The sequence below is a fragment of the Argopecten irradians genome, chromosome 6, assembly GCF_041381155.1.
Source record: "Argopecten irradians isolate NY chromosome 6, Ai_NY, whole genome shotgun sequence".
NCBI lineage: Eukaryota > Metazoa > Mollusca > Bivalvia > Pectinida > Pectinidae > Argopecten > Argopecten irradians.
The window spans coordinates 10,512,363-10,529,429 of record NC_091139.1 but is presented as its reverse complement, the minus strand read 5'-3'; the positions used below and the strand labels follow the sequence as shown (position 1 = coordinate 10,529,429).

The window sequence follows — 17,067 nt, the reverse complement described above, 5'->3', positions numbered from 1 at the left end:
ATTATCAAATAACTGGCTCGTTCAGCCATGTCACACGGTCATATAGTAAATATCGTTAGAAACACACAAGTGACGTCAGAGGTAATAATGAAATCATGATCATGTTCAAAGTTTTCTGTTGCTCTGCGTAATTTCATTAATGTTAAAAACAACTTATTTTCTGGTGGCAAGACAGAGTATCTGAACTGCTAGTCATATGCAGCAGGACTAAGTGTATTGGAAACTAACTTAAAATGGTCATAGTCATCAAATTCTGTGTAGTATTTTAGTATTTTTGGAGAGCTGCGGAAATTTTCAATTGAATAACCCTGGCTACACTCTTGAATTTCACACTGAGTAGACATGGAGGATTTAATTTGGTCAACATGTTCAGTATTTGTAACTATATGTAACTCTGAAACTTCACTTTCACTTTCCAAACAACACTGTTCCCAACACTAGGAATAGGCACATGCACTATATCTTACGTGCTTTAGATGAAGGACTGACAGTGTTTCTAGAGGAGAATGGGAATACTGAAGGGACAGCATTTGGTTTTAATCTTTTATGTTCTCCTTAAATATAATATCAAGTAGGAATAGGATTTTTGTATGGGAAAAACGTGCAGTATTTTAATATATTTTTGGCTTTTTATACATATGTTGCTGTAAAGCTGATATAGGTACACAAAAACACTTTTAAAGCTTTTATAGATAGCAATACTTAAGAGCTAGACCTGGAATTTATCAGGTATTACAATGTAAATCCTATTGTAGTTGTTTGTATATTTTTTCTCTAACTTCTTTTTAATACTGCTACATGTACACTGCTTTTTGTTGATGCAATTCACATGCATAATCTTGTTTTAATCATATCATGATCTAAAATAAAACACCCAGTCACAAATTCAAATATACAAGGTTTTTTTTCTCGTTCAGCTATCATGTTCATTATGTATATCTTCTTCTTATAGTAGACACAATTCCATTGATGTCGATGATTATATTGTGCGTTGTGCGGATTGTCAGGGGCGTGATTGTCAAAAAAAAGAGTGAAGTTATTTACAGTGATTGTGAAGTTGCAGGTTATTTTTTTAGTGTATAGTTATAAGATAAAAACATGATAGAATATTAAGGAGTGTAGTTTAGGTATTCAAGTTCTGTTTTTAGGATATGTGACTTGAAGAACTCTAGTGCTTTTACGGTAGCCACCGGTAGGATGGTCCATTGTTTAATTATTTTTGGACAAAATGAATGTTTGAATATGTCCTTGGTGGCAGCTATATGTCTATATGTGAATGGGGTGTGATTATCTGGTCATGTAGTCTGTCGGATGAAGAATTTGACTATAGTCTATTGCCACATGATGGTGTATGATTATATAAAATTATATTAAACGTGTTCTTGTTCTGCGTGTTTATAGTGAGGTCCAGTTGATTGTTTCCATTATGTCTTGTCCTGAACTTGTGTTGTGGTGTCTACGTGTTGTGTAGCGTGCTGCATTCGATTTGCATGATTTGATTTGTCTGGTGAGGGTCCCATACGGAGGAGCAGTACTCCAGTTTGGGTCTGACTATGGATTTGTAAGCATGTTCTTTTATATGTTGTGAGTTTATCTGTAGATTTCGTTTCAGGAATCCTAGTGTCTTGTTAGCATTTGCAGTTATGTTGTTGATGTCTGTGTCCCCATCGTAAGTTATTTTGTATTGCGATTCCAAGATATTTGCAAGATGTTACTTGTTGTAATTTGTGGTCGTGGAGTTTGTATGTATAATTGATCTTTGTGCGTTTGTTTGAGATGCTGAGCACTTTTCCGGGTGGAAGGACATTAACCAATCTTCCTTCCACCTACCTGCTGCGTCTAGATCTTCTTGTAATTTAAGTGCATCTTGTGTGTTATGTATGGTTTTGTATATTATGCTGTCATCTGCAAAAAAGAGTCTGAGGGTGCTGTGTTTGATGTATTCTGGGGAGTCTTTTATGTATATAAGGAAGAGTAGTGGGCCCAAACAAGTTCCTTGAGGTACTCCTGACGTAACTGGTATGTTTTCTGATTGTTTCTCTTCAAGTACAACTGTTTGGTAGGGATGTGATAAGAAGTCTGTAATCCATGTAAGTGTTTGTCCTGTAATACCGTAATATTTGAGTTTTAAAATCTACAGATGCAGATCTTCATGTATATACAAGATATTTGAAGGTAAACGTGTATCAGAGGAATACACACATTTGATTTTATCAGAAACGTTTCGATTACTTTCTAAAATTATTCGATATGAATCAAATATGCGTGCACCTGTGATCATACTAGTAGTAACACACGCCAATACCCTGGTCGCCACTATTTACAACTAACAACGAATCGGTCTTGATATTTAATTTAACTTATATTATAAACGAAAAAATAAACATTTCACAGCAAACGTTCGTGACTTCCTTCCAAAATACATTGGATAATATCGTTGGTCTCTTACCAAGCAATGTCTGCTCAACGTAATCCGTTTCGGAAAAGTGACCTTGTTTGCCGGGCTCCCATAAACCTTTGGTCTTTTCGTCTACACGACGGATTAAAACTCGCCATAATTTATTCAAGTGTTGATCAGAATACGTATGACCACTTCCATCCGATTTACAACTGGGAACACAACAGTAATAAGGCATTGCAAACTAAATAAAAAGCACACAGTTTGGCCTATCTACCAACGTATGTATTGGAACTCTTCATTCTTTCCAGAACATACCAAGCAGAGCACGCGCGCCACCTACCGGGAAAATGTGCAGCCGATGAGCGCTATTCCATAAATACTAGTTATGCATTACGTAGAATCTGACAGTCGTGATTGCATAATACGAAATGTGTTAAACTCGTTAAATAAATTCCATAGTACAAAGCCAGATTCTCTATTTCTTAAAATCATCTCCGCCAGGACTCAGTTTCATGAACATTCCTGAAATTTAAGGAATCCCTTAAAGAGACTAAATCATCACATTTACATATATTTCTTACAGTTTTTTTACTTCCTACAAACATATCTATACCTGAAATTAGAAAGTTTTCAAAATTACAACATTTTATTTGATCGCTGAGAATCTCATCCGGCTAATGGGTATAGATGTAATAACACCACTACAAGAGGCACTTATATTTTATCGGTTATAATGGCCTGATTCAGTTTAATAGCAGATACATTTACAACGTAATGAGCGTATCTACATTGGCAAGTAAAACAGCATACGTTCTATGTAGCTTTAGAGTATTTGATGGAAATACGACAAGAAGTGAGATGTATTTTTACCCGTAAATTATGTATATATATTTTTGTATATATGTTATACATGTATACAGGTGTTCATGTACATAATTAAGCAAACATATACACATAGGCCTACAATGTATACGTAAGTATATCAAGCCAATTTAACATTTATTGAAGGAGCAAGGTCTATCCCGTATTTAATCGAATTATATAAGATATCTTATATGATATATATAATATCTTATATAACATATAAGATATCTTATAAAGAATATAAGATATCTCATATAGTATAAAAGATATATCGTATATCCTATAGGATATCGTATATAATAATATCAGATACATGTATCTTATATAGTATATAAGATATCTCATATTGAAAAATAAATTTAAAAAAAAAGTTATATAACTAGTGACATATAGGGAATGTACATTAGACAGATGCATATTATAATTAGGGATATATAGGGGATGTCAATTAGAGGAATAGACATTATAACTCAGGACATATAGGGACCATATTGATATAATGATAAATAGAAATAGATGTACATAATATATGACAAATGAAAATAAAATAATGGTAGAAGCAAGTATAAAACCATAGAATATAATGAAAACTCTTCTTTATAGCTGAAAAAACCTGTACAAAATACGATTATTTACACTTGGAAACTCTTCACAAAACTTCTGCATACGTTTCAAAGTTTATTAGATTTAACACAGTAATCAGGAGCATGTAGTCGATAAATAGGGGTTTTCAGTCAATAGACAGATGGAATTCCTTGCGATTCAATGTGGACAATGTTTCCCGCATCGCGCATGCGTATAGGGATTGTTTAAACTCGCCGAAATATAATATTATGAAATAGTGACTTGGTCGTTTCTATTAATTTTCAGTTTTTCTCCATTTTGAAGAAAATGGTTATACAAACTTTTAAATTTTGTTATTAACACAAAGTGCACAACTTTTACAATTATTTTCAGTTCTATAATTTATTTTATATTTTATTACATGATTTTTTTTTTTGACGATTTAGTCCCTTTAAGTAAACTTAAAATTATCCACAAGAACGCATTACTGATTTTAAGGAAGGCTCCTTAACTTAAGATATGTCCTTAACTTATGTAATGCTTTTCTGTAGGGAAATTTAAGTTGTGGAATATTCCTTAAAGTTAAAGAATTTTCATGAAACTGGGCTCAGGTCTACGCATATACTACCAGTGAAACCATACAATATATCTGATATCAATACCCTACCAAAACCAAACAAACTGTTTGTGCTTGTGTTTGGAATACAGAAGTTCATGTACTGTATTCAAAAGTGCCTTTTCATGGTTCAAACCTATGTTTTTTTCTTATTTAAGGCGAATGTTCATTGTATATTATTTGAATACTCCTTACATAAATAAATGAAAAACAATATAGAAGGATATAAAGCTGATTGTTATCTTAATTAGTGTTGTTTCTTTTTTTAGGGGCACCTGTCGTTACACGTATGCATCTGTATATTACAGCAGAGTATGCACTCGCTACTTCATCTTCTGGTAAAATAACTGTTTTTCTACTACATAACATTTACATATACTTATTTTTACGTCATCGTTGATCAGGCAAATGTGTTTTCTCTTACACACAGCATAAATATGTATTATGTTGTCTTGTTAAGATAACGAAACGTTTAAATTTTGCGACACATGAATATATTTATCCTTAACCACACAACATCTCCCTTAAGTTTTTGTTAAAAGAGATTGTTAACCTCATTCTTATGTATTGCTGTTTCATTAATTGAAGAAAGATATACCTTAAACTTCAATTAAGTTGTGTTTTATTATTACAAACTACTAATATAACATGAATAGATTTTCAATAGCGTAAGTACGTACCTTTACAAGTCGAGTATATTTCCACGTCTAGCTAAACTGAATCTAATATTTATCCTGGTTAGTCGAATAACTTTGATGACAGTACAATATGCCACCATATCAACCGAAAAAATAACCAGGACACGTATTTATTTTGCAGCTGGTCTTACAGAACAGCGACCAGATATAGACATCAATACAGATACAGACGCTGTTCTGGTTATACTTGATCAGGCTGCAACACACGTATGTATTAATGACTGTTGTAGTCTCATCAGTCAGTTAAGTGGACAGTGATATATCAACCAGTGTAGTGAGTGAGCTTGTCATGGGTTGGGACATCCCTGTCCATCTGATAAACCCAGGTTGAATTGTTTCCCCATACGCCATCATATTAAAAAGCAATCAATTTTTAGACTAACGCATTTTTGGAAATACTTAACAGAAATTATAAAATAAAAAAATGTAAATTTGGGAATGAAACTAAATACTTGGACAACAATCCGATTTCGTAAGTATCAAATCTATATCTTATAGAACATATTTATAGTATGTTGTGAACAGAACATATTTTTTATCATATAACCTTTAATAATGATTTTCAGCTATTTGTTCCACTCCGTGTCAAAATGGAGGCAAATGTATCAGTCCAAATCAGTGCCAATGTGCTTCGGGAACCATTGGAAATAACTGTGCCCGAAGTGAGTAACTTTAATGATAAATTCATTAAATATTCAATCGGTAAAATCTTTTTTTTTCAATTTACTTCGATATGAAAATTATTTTTTTACTTTTTATGATTTTGTGTTTGTATTAGAACAAATAGTTGACATTGGTATTTTTAGTTGTAAACAAAATATTGATAAATGATATAGTTTAATTAGATTTACTACATGACCATTACTGTTTCGAGAAATGCTCACTCTAAATCACACACAGAATGATTGATCTGTCCTTACTTCTACTTGATAGTTGCCAATATTCGCGAGGGTTTTTATTTAGCTAATTTCACGACCCACCCAAAGTCGCGACATAAAACACCTCGTGAATATTTTTATACTAAGACATGGTTTTATATGCCTGCAACACACTCTGTAACGTAAATACACAAACTGAAGTTTAAGAGGTGTATCTTTGATTTCATTGTTTTATAATGTATTGGATAAGGAAATGAAAGAAGCATATGACAAATGGTTTATTTCATACAGTTTCTGAATGACACTATAAATTTAACCCACTGACTTGTAAAACTCTTCGAATAAAATAGAGTAAATCGCGATGTATAAAACCCGCGAAATGTACAGTATTCAACAGAAACATCACATGTTTATGTGTAAGTTTTGCTATCTGTTTCAGTAACTTGTTCATATCTAAAGCCATGTTTCCCTGGTATATGCTATTTTCCCGACAACTGTCAATGTCAGAATGGGTTCAGAAGAACAACCTGTCTACAATGTAAGTTAGGATTTTTCAATTTTTTTGTAGTATTCCAATTGCATCACTAGATCTAAGGGCTAACATTGGTGCATACAATTATATTCCACAAATATTTAACTTAAAGCTGACAATGCAAGTTAAAAAATATACATTTGAGATTTTAAAAAAATAATGGTTTTTTTTCAAAATTCGTTTCTGAGACATTCCCTTGCGTTTCTAAGGACGGGTAGACGCCATTTTGTTTTGAACTCTGCTTGTATAAAGCGCATGAATCGACACACGTGCGCTCAGTCATGTACATGTACATATACACCTAGCACTTGCCCACAGTGTATCACCTTCTAATACATAAACAGAACCCCTTACCTGTAAATATGAGTAGGGCTTGTTTTAGAAAGCAAACATGTCAACTCCTCTAAGCTGTCATTTAGATGTTTCACAAATTGAACTTTCCACACAAATGAATAGAAATCACAATAATGATCCGCCCATATATCTCCACGTATGCTATTGTACCCGATGTACTCGACTGGCCACGTGCACGTGACCAAATGTCCCGAACAAGTGACGCTTCCATAAAAAAACCTACCGAAGGTACATACGTGTACATGTGCGTGTTATATCTAATGTATATTGAAGTGTTCTAGCTCGTATTTGACATATTTTAGGATCTAGCTGACAATATTACTTCAATGAAACCTTTTCAGGTGAGTGCAATGTTTATTTTTATCTTGACAATGTTATCTGCTGTTAGAATTTCCGAGTTTGTTTACATTATAATCAAACTGGATCTCGCACGTAGAAAGAATTATGGATTCATTCAATTCTTTTTATTCAACTGTAGAGATCTAATATAGTTCATAGAAACTTTATTTGAGAAAACATTGAACGTACTAACCATTTTATTCTCATGGCACGGTCTCAGGTTACACGTAAATACGTCCTGGGTATATAGTGGATCTAGAGCCGGTCAGGTGTAAGTTGTTACATCTTGAACAGCAAGCGTTCGACTGATTGCACGTGTGTGTGGTTCACGCGCTTTATATAGGGGTCGGTACCCGGTGGTGTATCCAAGTTAAAACAAAATGGTGACTGCTGTCCTTAGAAACGCAAAGGTTTGTCTCAAAACGGGTTGGAAAAAATATTGAATTTTTTTTAATTTTTTTTTTCAAATCTCAAATGTATACTTTTTAACTTACATTGTCAGCTTTAAGAGTCTAAGTTCAAAATACCTACATATATTACTATCATAATAAATGACAACACATGCACCAGTAAGAAACAAAGGAAAGTTTGTAACCGTCATTGTGGTTTTGTTATAATTATATTATCATAACAGTATTTAATAATTATACTCTATTTATGTCTCTGTCATATATACTTGCTGTATAATACCACTATGTACATTTTTTTGTATTGAAATAATGATATAAAGTCCGTCACGGTGGTGAAAACTTCATTGTATGGTGGCTGATTTTGACCATGAAAAGGTGTCGTATTGGCAACCCCGTTCAGCGGAAAGCAGCATGACACATTATCGTCATAACATATATGCCTTATACCTAGACCTCGATCTTTGAATTAGTTGAATTTGAGTTTTTACGTCAACCGCTGCCGAATGCTTTGACACGCAAATGTAACCTGTTGTACATGTGACTTATAGTGTATCGATATAGTTTCAGAATCTCCAACAATGTTGAGGTGCAGCGGTTTTCTTCTTATGAAGGAACGATCGTCAGGAAAGGAAATGTACCGGTTTGTGACAGACTCGTCCTCCCCAGATAACAACGAAGTAGATCTGATATGGGTCAATCAGAATGACTATAACATCGTCAATGTCTATTTCGAAGCTGACTTTACTCCTTATATTCATAACCTACCGGATCGGCGATATATCGTGCAGTATGCGTTCGGCATACAAGACGCTGATGTAATGTTAACTCTCAATGAAATATCTCGTCCAGGTAAACTTATTAACTTGCAATAGAATATGATAATATATAAAAGTACGATGATGATATCGTTCGGTCGACTCAAATTAAACTTCATTGATGAAAATATTGAGAGTAATCAGTGATTTTTTTCATGTAGCTCATCGATCTATTCCAATTACTGATAGTCACAAATTAATATTCTGATTTAAATATATAGAATATGTGTAAAATGTAAGGAGGACCAATATTTAGCATTGAAAAAGACTATGTGAATTACCAATATTTAGCATTTAGCACTCTACCCGAGTACGAAAAAAAGAAGAGAAAACCTGCAATAGATAATACAATCGCTCTGATATATTAGGCTATGATAGTCCACTGTTTGTTCATTCATATAAAAGACACATTGAATTTTTCAAAACTTACCATTTTGATTTGCATGTCTTAATCGATCTTCACACTGCACGAAAATCATGCTACGACTTGAAAATAGTGCAAGGTCGTCACAAGTTCGTAGAGGTCATTTTACCCTGTAACCTTGAATGGAGGACAAGGTTTTACATTTGAACAAACATGGCAGTCCGAGTGGCTTTAACAAATATCAAAGTCATCCTTTGTAGAGCCGTATTTTATAGAGTGCGAAGTGTACTTTGCACGATACATTTTATTATTTTATAGGAAGCAATGTGATATACACACGACCACCGAAAAACTACCATTGTAATGGCATCCCAGCGAACACCAACATAAAACACAGTATGATGTGCAACATCACAGACTCAAATTTTGACTGGTTATTGGAGCATGGAGATAAGTATGTAATGTAGTTTCTGTAAATAAGTATCACATGGAATACAATATAGATAAAAAAACAAAATGTTGCCGTTCTAGATTAACCCGAGGCTTGCCAAGGTTTGATAGTCAAACTCTTTCACGGGGGTTGAGATATCCATGTCCACCTGACAGGCCCATGTAAGGCTAAATTAATATAGAACGGCAATATTTTTTTTATCTATATTGTAAAAAAACAAATTGTTGCCGTTCTAGATTAATATAGCCTTACATGGGCCTGTCAGGTGGACATGGATATCTCAACCCCCGTGAAAGATTTTGGCTTGTAAACCCAACAGGCCCATGTTTGATTCTTTTTCGCCCATACTTTAACGAGAAATGGTGAAGAACGTTGCTGTACGTAAAAAATGGTCTCCGCATGTATTGATGACATTACTGTCTCGCGCGTTTGAGCTGTTTTTTCCCTAACCTGGTAAAAGACAGAGTTATCTTTCCCTTAGCAACCGCGGGATAACCCTTTCAAGTATAGGAGAAAAATATCAACATTTTTATATATTGACATTTTAGAAATCCACAATTAATTGTTGTACAGACTTGAAATGTGATATCGTACTATTTATTGACGAAATTGTATATATAGGGCGTTTTTATATTTTGAAGAGCATTTAATGGCAGACAACATAAATGTATCATATTATTTGTATATTTAAAAATGAACGATACACGAAGAATATTTGAAAGTAATTGTTGCTTGATGAATTATGTTAGACATATAATCGTGCATCCTTCATGTTTCATAATAATACAATAAATTTTGTGATATTTGCTTTTAGCTTGACTGCCACAGTTACCGCGAAGAGTGGCGGGTATAGGTACATAACAAACCAAAACAATCGACTTCAATGTCCCTAGACGCTGTAGTAAAAACAACAGCTGTTCCCACCACGAGCCGCCGCTATACCTCAATAGGGATATCAGTAAGGTAGGCTCGAAGTCACAGAAGTCTACAACATTGCATTTTCCATTTTCTGACTAAAGGGAGATCAATTGATTTTGAAGGTATACTTAAAAACACTTAAGTTAATGTGTAAGTATAGATTTAAGCAGAAATGTTTAAATTTTACTAACCATGGGATTACGCTAATAACTACATAATGAAATAACCGGGTCCTGATAACACATAATTCATAACAAGAAATGTCGCTACTTTGAATTGGCTTTTTGCCCGATTATAAAAAAAATATCATTATCTTGGAATAATTTTACTTGGATTAATCAGAATGACTGCTACATAGACGACTACAGAAAGTTGTGATTTGTATTTAACAGGAGCCAGTCAGTATCAGCTGGGATGGTTGGATAGACGATCTTTTTGGTGTCAACAAGTATACAATTGATGTGTACAAGCTGGGGCCAGATAGCAGGACAGGGGAACTAACTGAACTAAACACAAACCACTCTTTGTCTACTATACAGGTGAATGTAACTGAACCATTCCATGTTTACGCACCGAATGGAATCGGTATGTATAGTATTCTACTGGAGGTAGCGGATAAGGCGAGCAACTTTAAGTACGCCAGACGACTGTTTCTGTTTGACAATTCTTCCCATATCTCTATAAATGATAACAAAAGACTATACCTGGATCGGTTGACGAAAAACACCTATGGATATCAACATTGCAAAACGAAAGTGCTCTTGGTGATCCTATCCAGATTAGCTGGTCCAATCATTTTGTTAACAATGATCACGTGAATTTGAATCTTTTCACACGAGTTTCACCATTCAAAAAGGATGTGTACAATGGAATTATAAATCGGTATGTACAGCTGAACCTTGACGACAAAGACGGAGATCGAATGATGCAGCCCGTTGAAAACATATATGGAATAGTACGTGTGCAAACAGCTTATAAACGTGACAAAGATGGAGGAACGACCATTACCCACACCCCCAACCATGGATGGCAAAACGTGCCTGGATGCCTAACCGAACACACCTCTATCAACATCCCTCGGCAGGGCGGCGACTCCGTACGTATATGGGTGCGTGCGTTCGATCCTGTTGCATGCTGACTCATCCCCATCCGTCATAGAACAACCAGTCTTTCACAAAAAACAGGCACAATGGTTCCTTTCCGTTTTCCGGCCGGTGAGATATAGTAACATAAACAAGCTTTGGTATCTCCCCAGTCCAACATCAATCGAAAGCATTGCCGGATTGTTTAGCTGTATGGTAATATTGCCTGTATGGAAATGTGAATAACACACCTGGTGTTTGAATAGTTAATAGTACAAGACAAAGAATAAGTACATTATTGTTGAAAAAGCTAGACTTTTACTATTTTGATGATTTTTTGTGATTATTATGTTATTTGTTTGCATTGTAGTGTTTCTATTTTGGCATCCGACAGACACAGTGGAATCCTTATGCTCAAATGGAAAATAAGCGCTAATAATTCAGGGGAGCTGTTTCAATCCGGCAGTGAAAGTGGCAATGTTACCGAAGTAAGGAATTTCTCCACAGTTTAATTTACAGCATACTTGTTTCGAAATCCCATGCCTTTGATGTTTTATGTTTTATTTATTGTTCATATGATCAACCATTCAAATTGCTTATTTTAGAATCTCAGAACAGTATGATGTTAAGAAATTCTGGACGGAAGTAACGAAAAAAGTAAAACCAGCGGTCATGAAAGAATTCGAGGTTGTAAAGAAACTTTACTTCTAAACTGGCTAAAAAATATTGCAAAAACAAACAAATGCTTTGAAACATCAGAACAATTTGGTCAATGTCAACAAGCTCATGCCATTCATAACACTTATGAAAATAATAAGATATGAAATACTGAAATAATATTTCATAAAGCAATAAGAATTTAATACCTTAATTCGCATTCTATGTGACAAATATCCCGATTTCACGCAACAATGCTGCTGTCTACTATGTTCAAAAGATCACATTAAGAATTGACTGATAATATTTATTCAGAGTAAACCAAGTCTACAGGAGGGAGCCTGTTCTGCTGACGGCGAATGCTACTATTTCTATCACCAATTCGAGGTCAACAACTGCTTGTTCAAAGACAAACTTCAAACACAAGTTACAAATATCGACATCGAAGTTTTCAACTCTGCAATGTTAACTTCAATCGGACGAATTCAGGTGATTGTACTTGATGCATTATAGAATTTACAAATGAATAGAGAAATATATCAATACGATATCATCATTGAAATTTCTAAGAAAATGTTTAAGGTGATGTATATATATATATACGAAAAATAACAACAATGACTGACTCAAACCGTTACAAAAAATAACAATAACCCAACATAAATTAGTGATTAGATTGTGAATTACATATTTGTTTTCGTCCTTTAAAGGTTGTCGACCTGACGTCTTTGCGAGGAATGGAAAAATGTAAGTACCATACCCTCTGTTAAGATGGCACTTGTCGAGTTAAAATTCTATTCGTGTAGATAATATTTTATGTTCTTGTAGCATTATTACATTGCAAGGTGTAAGACTACCACGCAACCAATAGCAAACGCTATTGCGTAATACATTTTTTATAAACCCTAATCCATAGAAAGTCCCACCACATATTATACTATTACGACAATATCGTCTTACGAAAATGGATTTCAAATTTAGTTTTACTAGATGCAAGCAGGTAGACTGTATAAAATGAAATAATTTTATTTTTAAATAATAATATGTTATCTTGTAATCTCTGCATGGCGTATTCGCAATAACTGTAGGATGAGCCACTATTCAATCATTTTTTTATTTTTGCAGCAGATGAGCCAGTCAATATTCAATCTTTTTGTAACAGATTCTGGTCCTATGGATCTCGAGATGGCGGGTTCGACTTCGTACAACGTTAATTTCCAGTGGCATCAGGGACCGACGTGATGTACAATGTGTCAGGGCAGACAAGGTCAATGAACATTCACAAAGACGCTGAGTACTACACGCTTGGCGACCTTGACCCCGGGACTACATTCACCGCTCAGTTTGTCGTTGTGTACGGAGAAGAACAGAGTGATCCCGTAGAAATTACTTTCACGACAGGTAAATAATGAAAGCTCCACTAAAGAGTAATTGTCATGTTTAACGACAATGTTACTAATTATCTGAATATTTTTTGTGGTATTTTTGTTATTAGTGTTCTTCTGGTTTTTATTTCAGGCGAATACGAAGGTCTGTCAGCTGGTGCTATAGCGGCAATTACTATAAGTATGTAGAAAACATAAAAACTAAATCAAATTATTTCTTTCTCAAATATTTATATACAAGATCTCTGGGCACCTTTAGGGTTATCAGGACTTGCTACCAAATATCATTAATATACCTTATTCTAACAAGTCGATCAAGGCTAACCAAATCACGAGACCTATGCGAACACAATGTCCCTCGTGTTTCCCTCTGAAAATGTCGATCCCTCGTGGGAATTGCCCACAGATTTGTCGTTCTATATATGAAAAAGTCCTAGGCGACGTAATGATGTTTGCCAAATGGGTAACGTCCAAATGGCGGAACACTTCTACATTTCCACCGATTCCTTGGATAGTTAAAAACGAACAAAAGTAGCTGTGAAATATTTTCTAAATATTTTTGAAAGATTCCATTTTGAATTAGTTTCATCTTGAAGTCTACATCGTCCATATCCGTTAAGCCAAGAAGAGTACGGAAAGAAAAATATACCTTTACTTCAGATTTTATCCGATATAATAAAATAGTTTATTGTATTTAAGTGAGTGAACATGGCGATATATTTGCTCAGCAATAATTATTTTCCGGAGATATTGTAATTGTTTACAGACATAGCACACTAAATTCAACAGGTAAACAACCTGATGCATTTCTTTAAGCAGTGTGCTGATGTACTAACATCGTGTAATAAAACGTGGCATATTTTAGTGTAGTTAAGCAGTACATAATAATCAATATATTTTCTATATTTGCACGAAATACATCACTCTTACTATTTTGTTTCCCTTTAAGTTATGCTGATCCTTGCTGGCTTACTTATCGCCAGGATTGTACTTTGGAGAACTGGGCGGCTCAATCGCTACAAAGAGTCCATATATGGTCACATACAGAGACGAACGACGAGACGCAGACGTGCCCCAAATGCTTACTCCGACTCCAAAGACGTCGACAGCCAAATGGAAAAAAAATCCTTTGCCGTAAATAGTCTTAAATAGTAACAACATTGAGTCAGGTCGTGTTATGAAGACGTTTGATAAAATAAGAAACAAGAAGACTATTTCATCTCGAGGTTTGATAGGATCCTAGGGTGCACGGATTATGGAACCTTTATGAATACCGCCAATTCAGAATACGAATATTAACTTGAAAGTTAGAATTATTGTTTAGATATCCATATTAATCATATAGTTTCGCTTCGTATTTAGTACTTTTTATTGTTAAAATTGCTAATGTTTGTTTCATATTATTATTCATTATTTCATATTTGCGATAAAATTTATTCTTAACGCAGAACACAAATTAGACTATGAATAACTATGAAGCATCGATAAATCAAATATATTGTTTGAGAAACAAGTACATGTTAAAGACAAATATATAAAAATGAAACATTCGTTATTATTACAACTAGAACCTGACCTTTCGGATGTTGGTGACGATGATGTATATATGTACGGTCAAATGGTGTTCAATGACCACCAATCCTGGGAGGTTCCTCACGACAAGGTGTCCCTGGTGGAGAAGTTGACCACTGGCCGGTTTGCTGACATCTTCAAAGCTTCATAAAACGTCAAAACTAACAACAGGAAGACGGTTGTAGCCAAGGTTCTAAAAGGTAGGATAACCTTAAATTCAAACGAAAGAGATTTTTTTTTCATTAATATAAAAGCAAATCATTACTTTTCAAACTACAAATACATAAAGTAAAAAAATTAAATATACTGCATCGCTAAAAAAATCGATAATTCTGATAACACATTAATACAATGAATGAATTGTTTTGAATAGCATGCTAATTATACATTGAAACATATATATAAAGCCACAAAGGACAAGGGAATGTGGTCTCTATAACCAAGAGGTCTTTTACACACAGGTCAAAATATGTTATATAACCAAATGGGCTTAATAAGTAAGAGGTTTGTATACAGAGGGGGTCGATATATGCAGGTTTCACAGTGTTAATGTTGAAGAAATTTGGGAAGCAGGGAGGAGGCAGCTTTTTACAAATTGTTATCAAACAAGAGAACAAAAACTGTGTTGGTTTAAAATGCCAGTATCGTGCAATAATGCGAGTAGCAACATCTATGTATTTGTCATGGTGAAACAATTCGATGTTATATTTCAGAATCGCACACTCAGCTGCACGAATTGGTAATGAACGCCAAGATTAACTTCTTCGCCACCAAAGTCGGTTCCCATGCCAACGTGGTACAGTTTGTCGGAGCAGTCCTTGACAGCAAGCCAGGTACGTCCTCCTCTGACATATATGTACATATATTATATTGTATAAACATCTATTTCTTTTCTTAAAATTTTTCTTCATGTTATACCTGCTTAATAGTGTTGATCAACGATATGGAATTTCAACGCTATCAATCAAAATACTTACCAATGTCGTAAAATTTGTCACTATTTCTAGTTATATGTCTCATGAGGAATGTAGAACAATACATTTATGTCATATTTTGCTTCGTGGTTATGTAACAGAATTAGCCTCATTGAATTGTCCCTTTAAATATTATCTTGAATAGATTTGTTTATGTTATGGAGATATAGCAATCATCCGAGTGTACAGTAAGATACCTTTTATGAATTCGTGTGATCCCCATAACATAAAAATATTTAAATCAATCCTTATAGCTTATTCTTCTAATTGATAATCTTTTCGATAATCTTTTCAAAAGTTATTTGAGGGACTATTTTTCTATGTAATCATTACACCGTTTTATCAGCCAAATAGAAGCGACGTTACATACGTAAAATCATCTAAGCCAAAGAAAATGTGTGTTACAGTATAGAAAGAGATAAATGAGTAATATTCAGTAATGAAAATTGTATGGAAATATTATGTACATGTATACATGTCAGATCTACAGACGAAAGCTGTAATTATGTATACAATTTTAGTCATGATAAGGATACTTTTCTATGATGGATATTATTCTATCTAAAATTAATCTTTGACAACTCCAGGTGAGAAGCCGTACCCTGAAATACGGAGTATGAGTCGTCCGGAATACTGTGCTGACATGTAAGTTATCGGCAAGGACCATATGCCATTCCATTCACTGTCTGATCAAGACTTTTAAAGTTATGTGTGCCGTTATATTCATTCTCGCTGTCAAAAAGAGCTTTTAATATCTTATTCACCACCAAAAGTTACCACCATTTTGATAATTATAATGCTTACAATGCATTAGTTTTAATGTTCTAAACTTATATAAGCATATTACAATAAAATATAATTAATGGTATGTAATTAAAAAAACATAAACTTTAGGAGTATCTGGGACAATAACCAGCAACTGACTCTGTTCCAAGAATTATGAAATTGACCAGAGCCCAGCTATCTAGTACCTAATATTCATGTCACAAAAGGTTTGCCCAATCATAATTGACTGTCTTGGTCATGTGACTAATCAGCCCAAGACTAACTAAGGGCGCTGTTGCAGCAAGTGTCCTCTAGTGATTGGTTAAAGGCTAGATCCCCTAAACTCTAATACCCTAAATTATGTACACACACCCACACCACGTGCAGGATCCCCACTCCCTTTCTTACATCACTGCCTTTCCTTATCC

General features: G+C 34.3%; 2 protein-coding genes across 8 annotated transcripts in view; one reads left to right on the top strand and one right to left on the bottom strand.

Moving 5' to 3' along the window:
* LOC138324949 (uncharacterized) overlaps nucleotides 1-7,018 on the bottom strand; it is an 84,957-nt gene extending 77,939 nt beyond the window's left edge. The window contains exon 1 of the mRNA XM_069270233.1: nucleotides 6,908-7,018. The gene's annotated coding sequence lies outside the window, so the exon portion shown is untranslated. The remainder of the gene's footprint in view (nucleotides 1-6,907) is intronic.
* A 112-nt stretch (nucleotides 7,019-7,130) lies between these two features.
* LOC138326264 (uncharacterized) lies at nucleotides 7,131-16,520 on the top strand. Of its 7 annotated transcripts, none has more exons than XM_069272383.1 (13): nucleotides 7,131-7,248; nucleotides 8,218-8,505; nucleotides 9,154-9,289; nucleotides 10,101-10,249; nucleotides 10,597-11,418; nucleotides 11,657-11,774; nucleotides 12,259-12,432; nucleotides 12,654-12,690; nucleotides 13,106-13,344; nucleotides 13,462-13,509; nucleotides 14,278-15,100; nucleotides 15,614-15,733; nucleotides 16,462-16,520. In XM_069272383.1, exons 2-4 carry the CDS (start codon nucleotides 8,235-8,237, stop codon nucleotides 10,177-10,179), a joined length of 486 nt encoding a protein of 161 aa, XP_069128484.1. In that variant the 5' UTR covers nucleotides 7,131-7,248; nucleotides 8,218-8,234; the 3' UTR covers nucleotides 10,180-10,249; nucleotides 10,597-11,418; nucleotides 11,657-11,774; nucleotides 12,259-12,432; nucleotides 12,654-12,690; nucleotides 13,106-13,344; nucleotides 13,462-13,509; nucleotides 14,278-15,100; nucleotides 15,614-15,733; nucleotides 16,462-16,520. The 7 variants fall into 4 exon arrangements, with proteins under 7 accessions (XP_069128487.1, XP_069128491.1, XP_069128488.1 ...); XM_069272386.1 differs by having other exon boundaries at nucleotides 10,597-11,300; XM_069272387.1 differs by having other exon boundaries at nucleotides 10,597-11,300; nucleotides 11,892-12,432.
* The last annotated feature ends 547 nt before the right edge of the window (nucleotides 16,521-17,067 follow it).

Excerpts from the sequence above, each read along its gene's own strand:
- LOC138326264 (XM_069272386.1), top strand. The coding sequence starts at position 8,235 with ATGTTGAGGTGCAGCGGTTTTCTTCTTATGAAGGAACGATCGTCAGGA. Across the intron at positions 8,506-9,153 it reads CAATGAAATATCTCGTCCAG|GAAGCAATGTGATATACACA; the intron begins GTAAACTTATTA and ends ATTATTTTATAG. Across the intron at positions 9,290-10,100 it reads TTATTGGAGCATGGAGATAA|CTTGACTGCCACAGTTACCG; the intron begins GTATGTAATGTA and ends ATTTGCTTTTAG.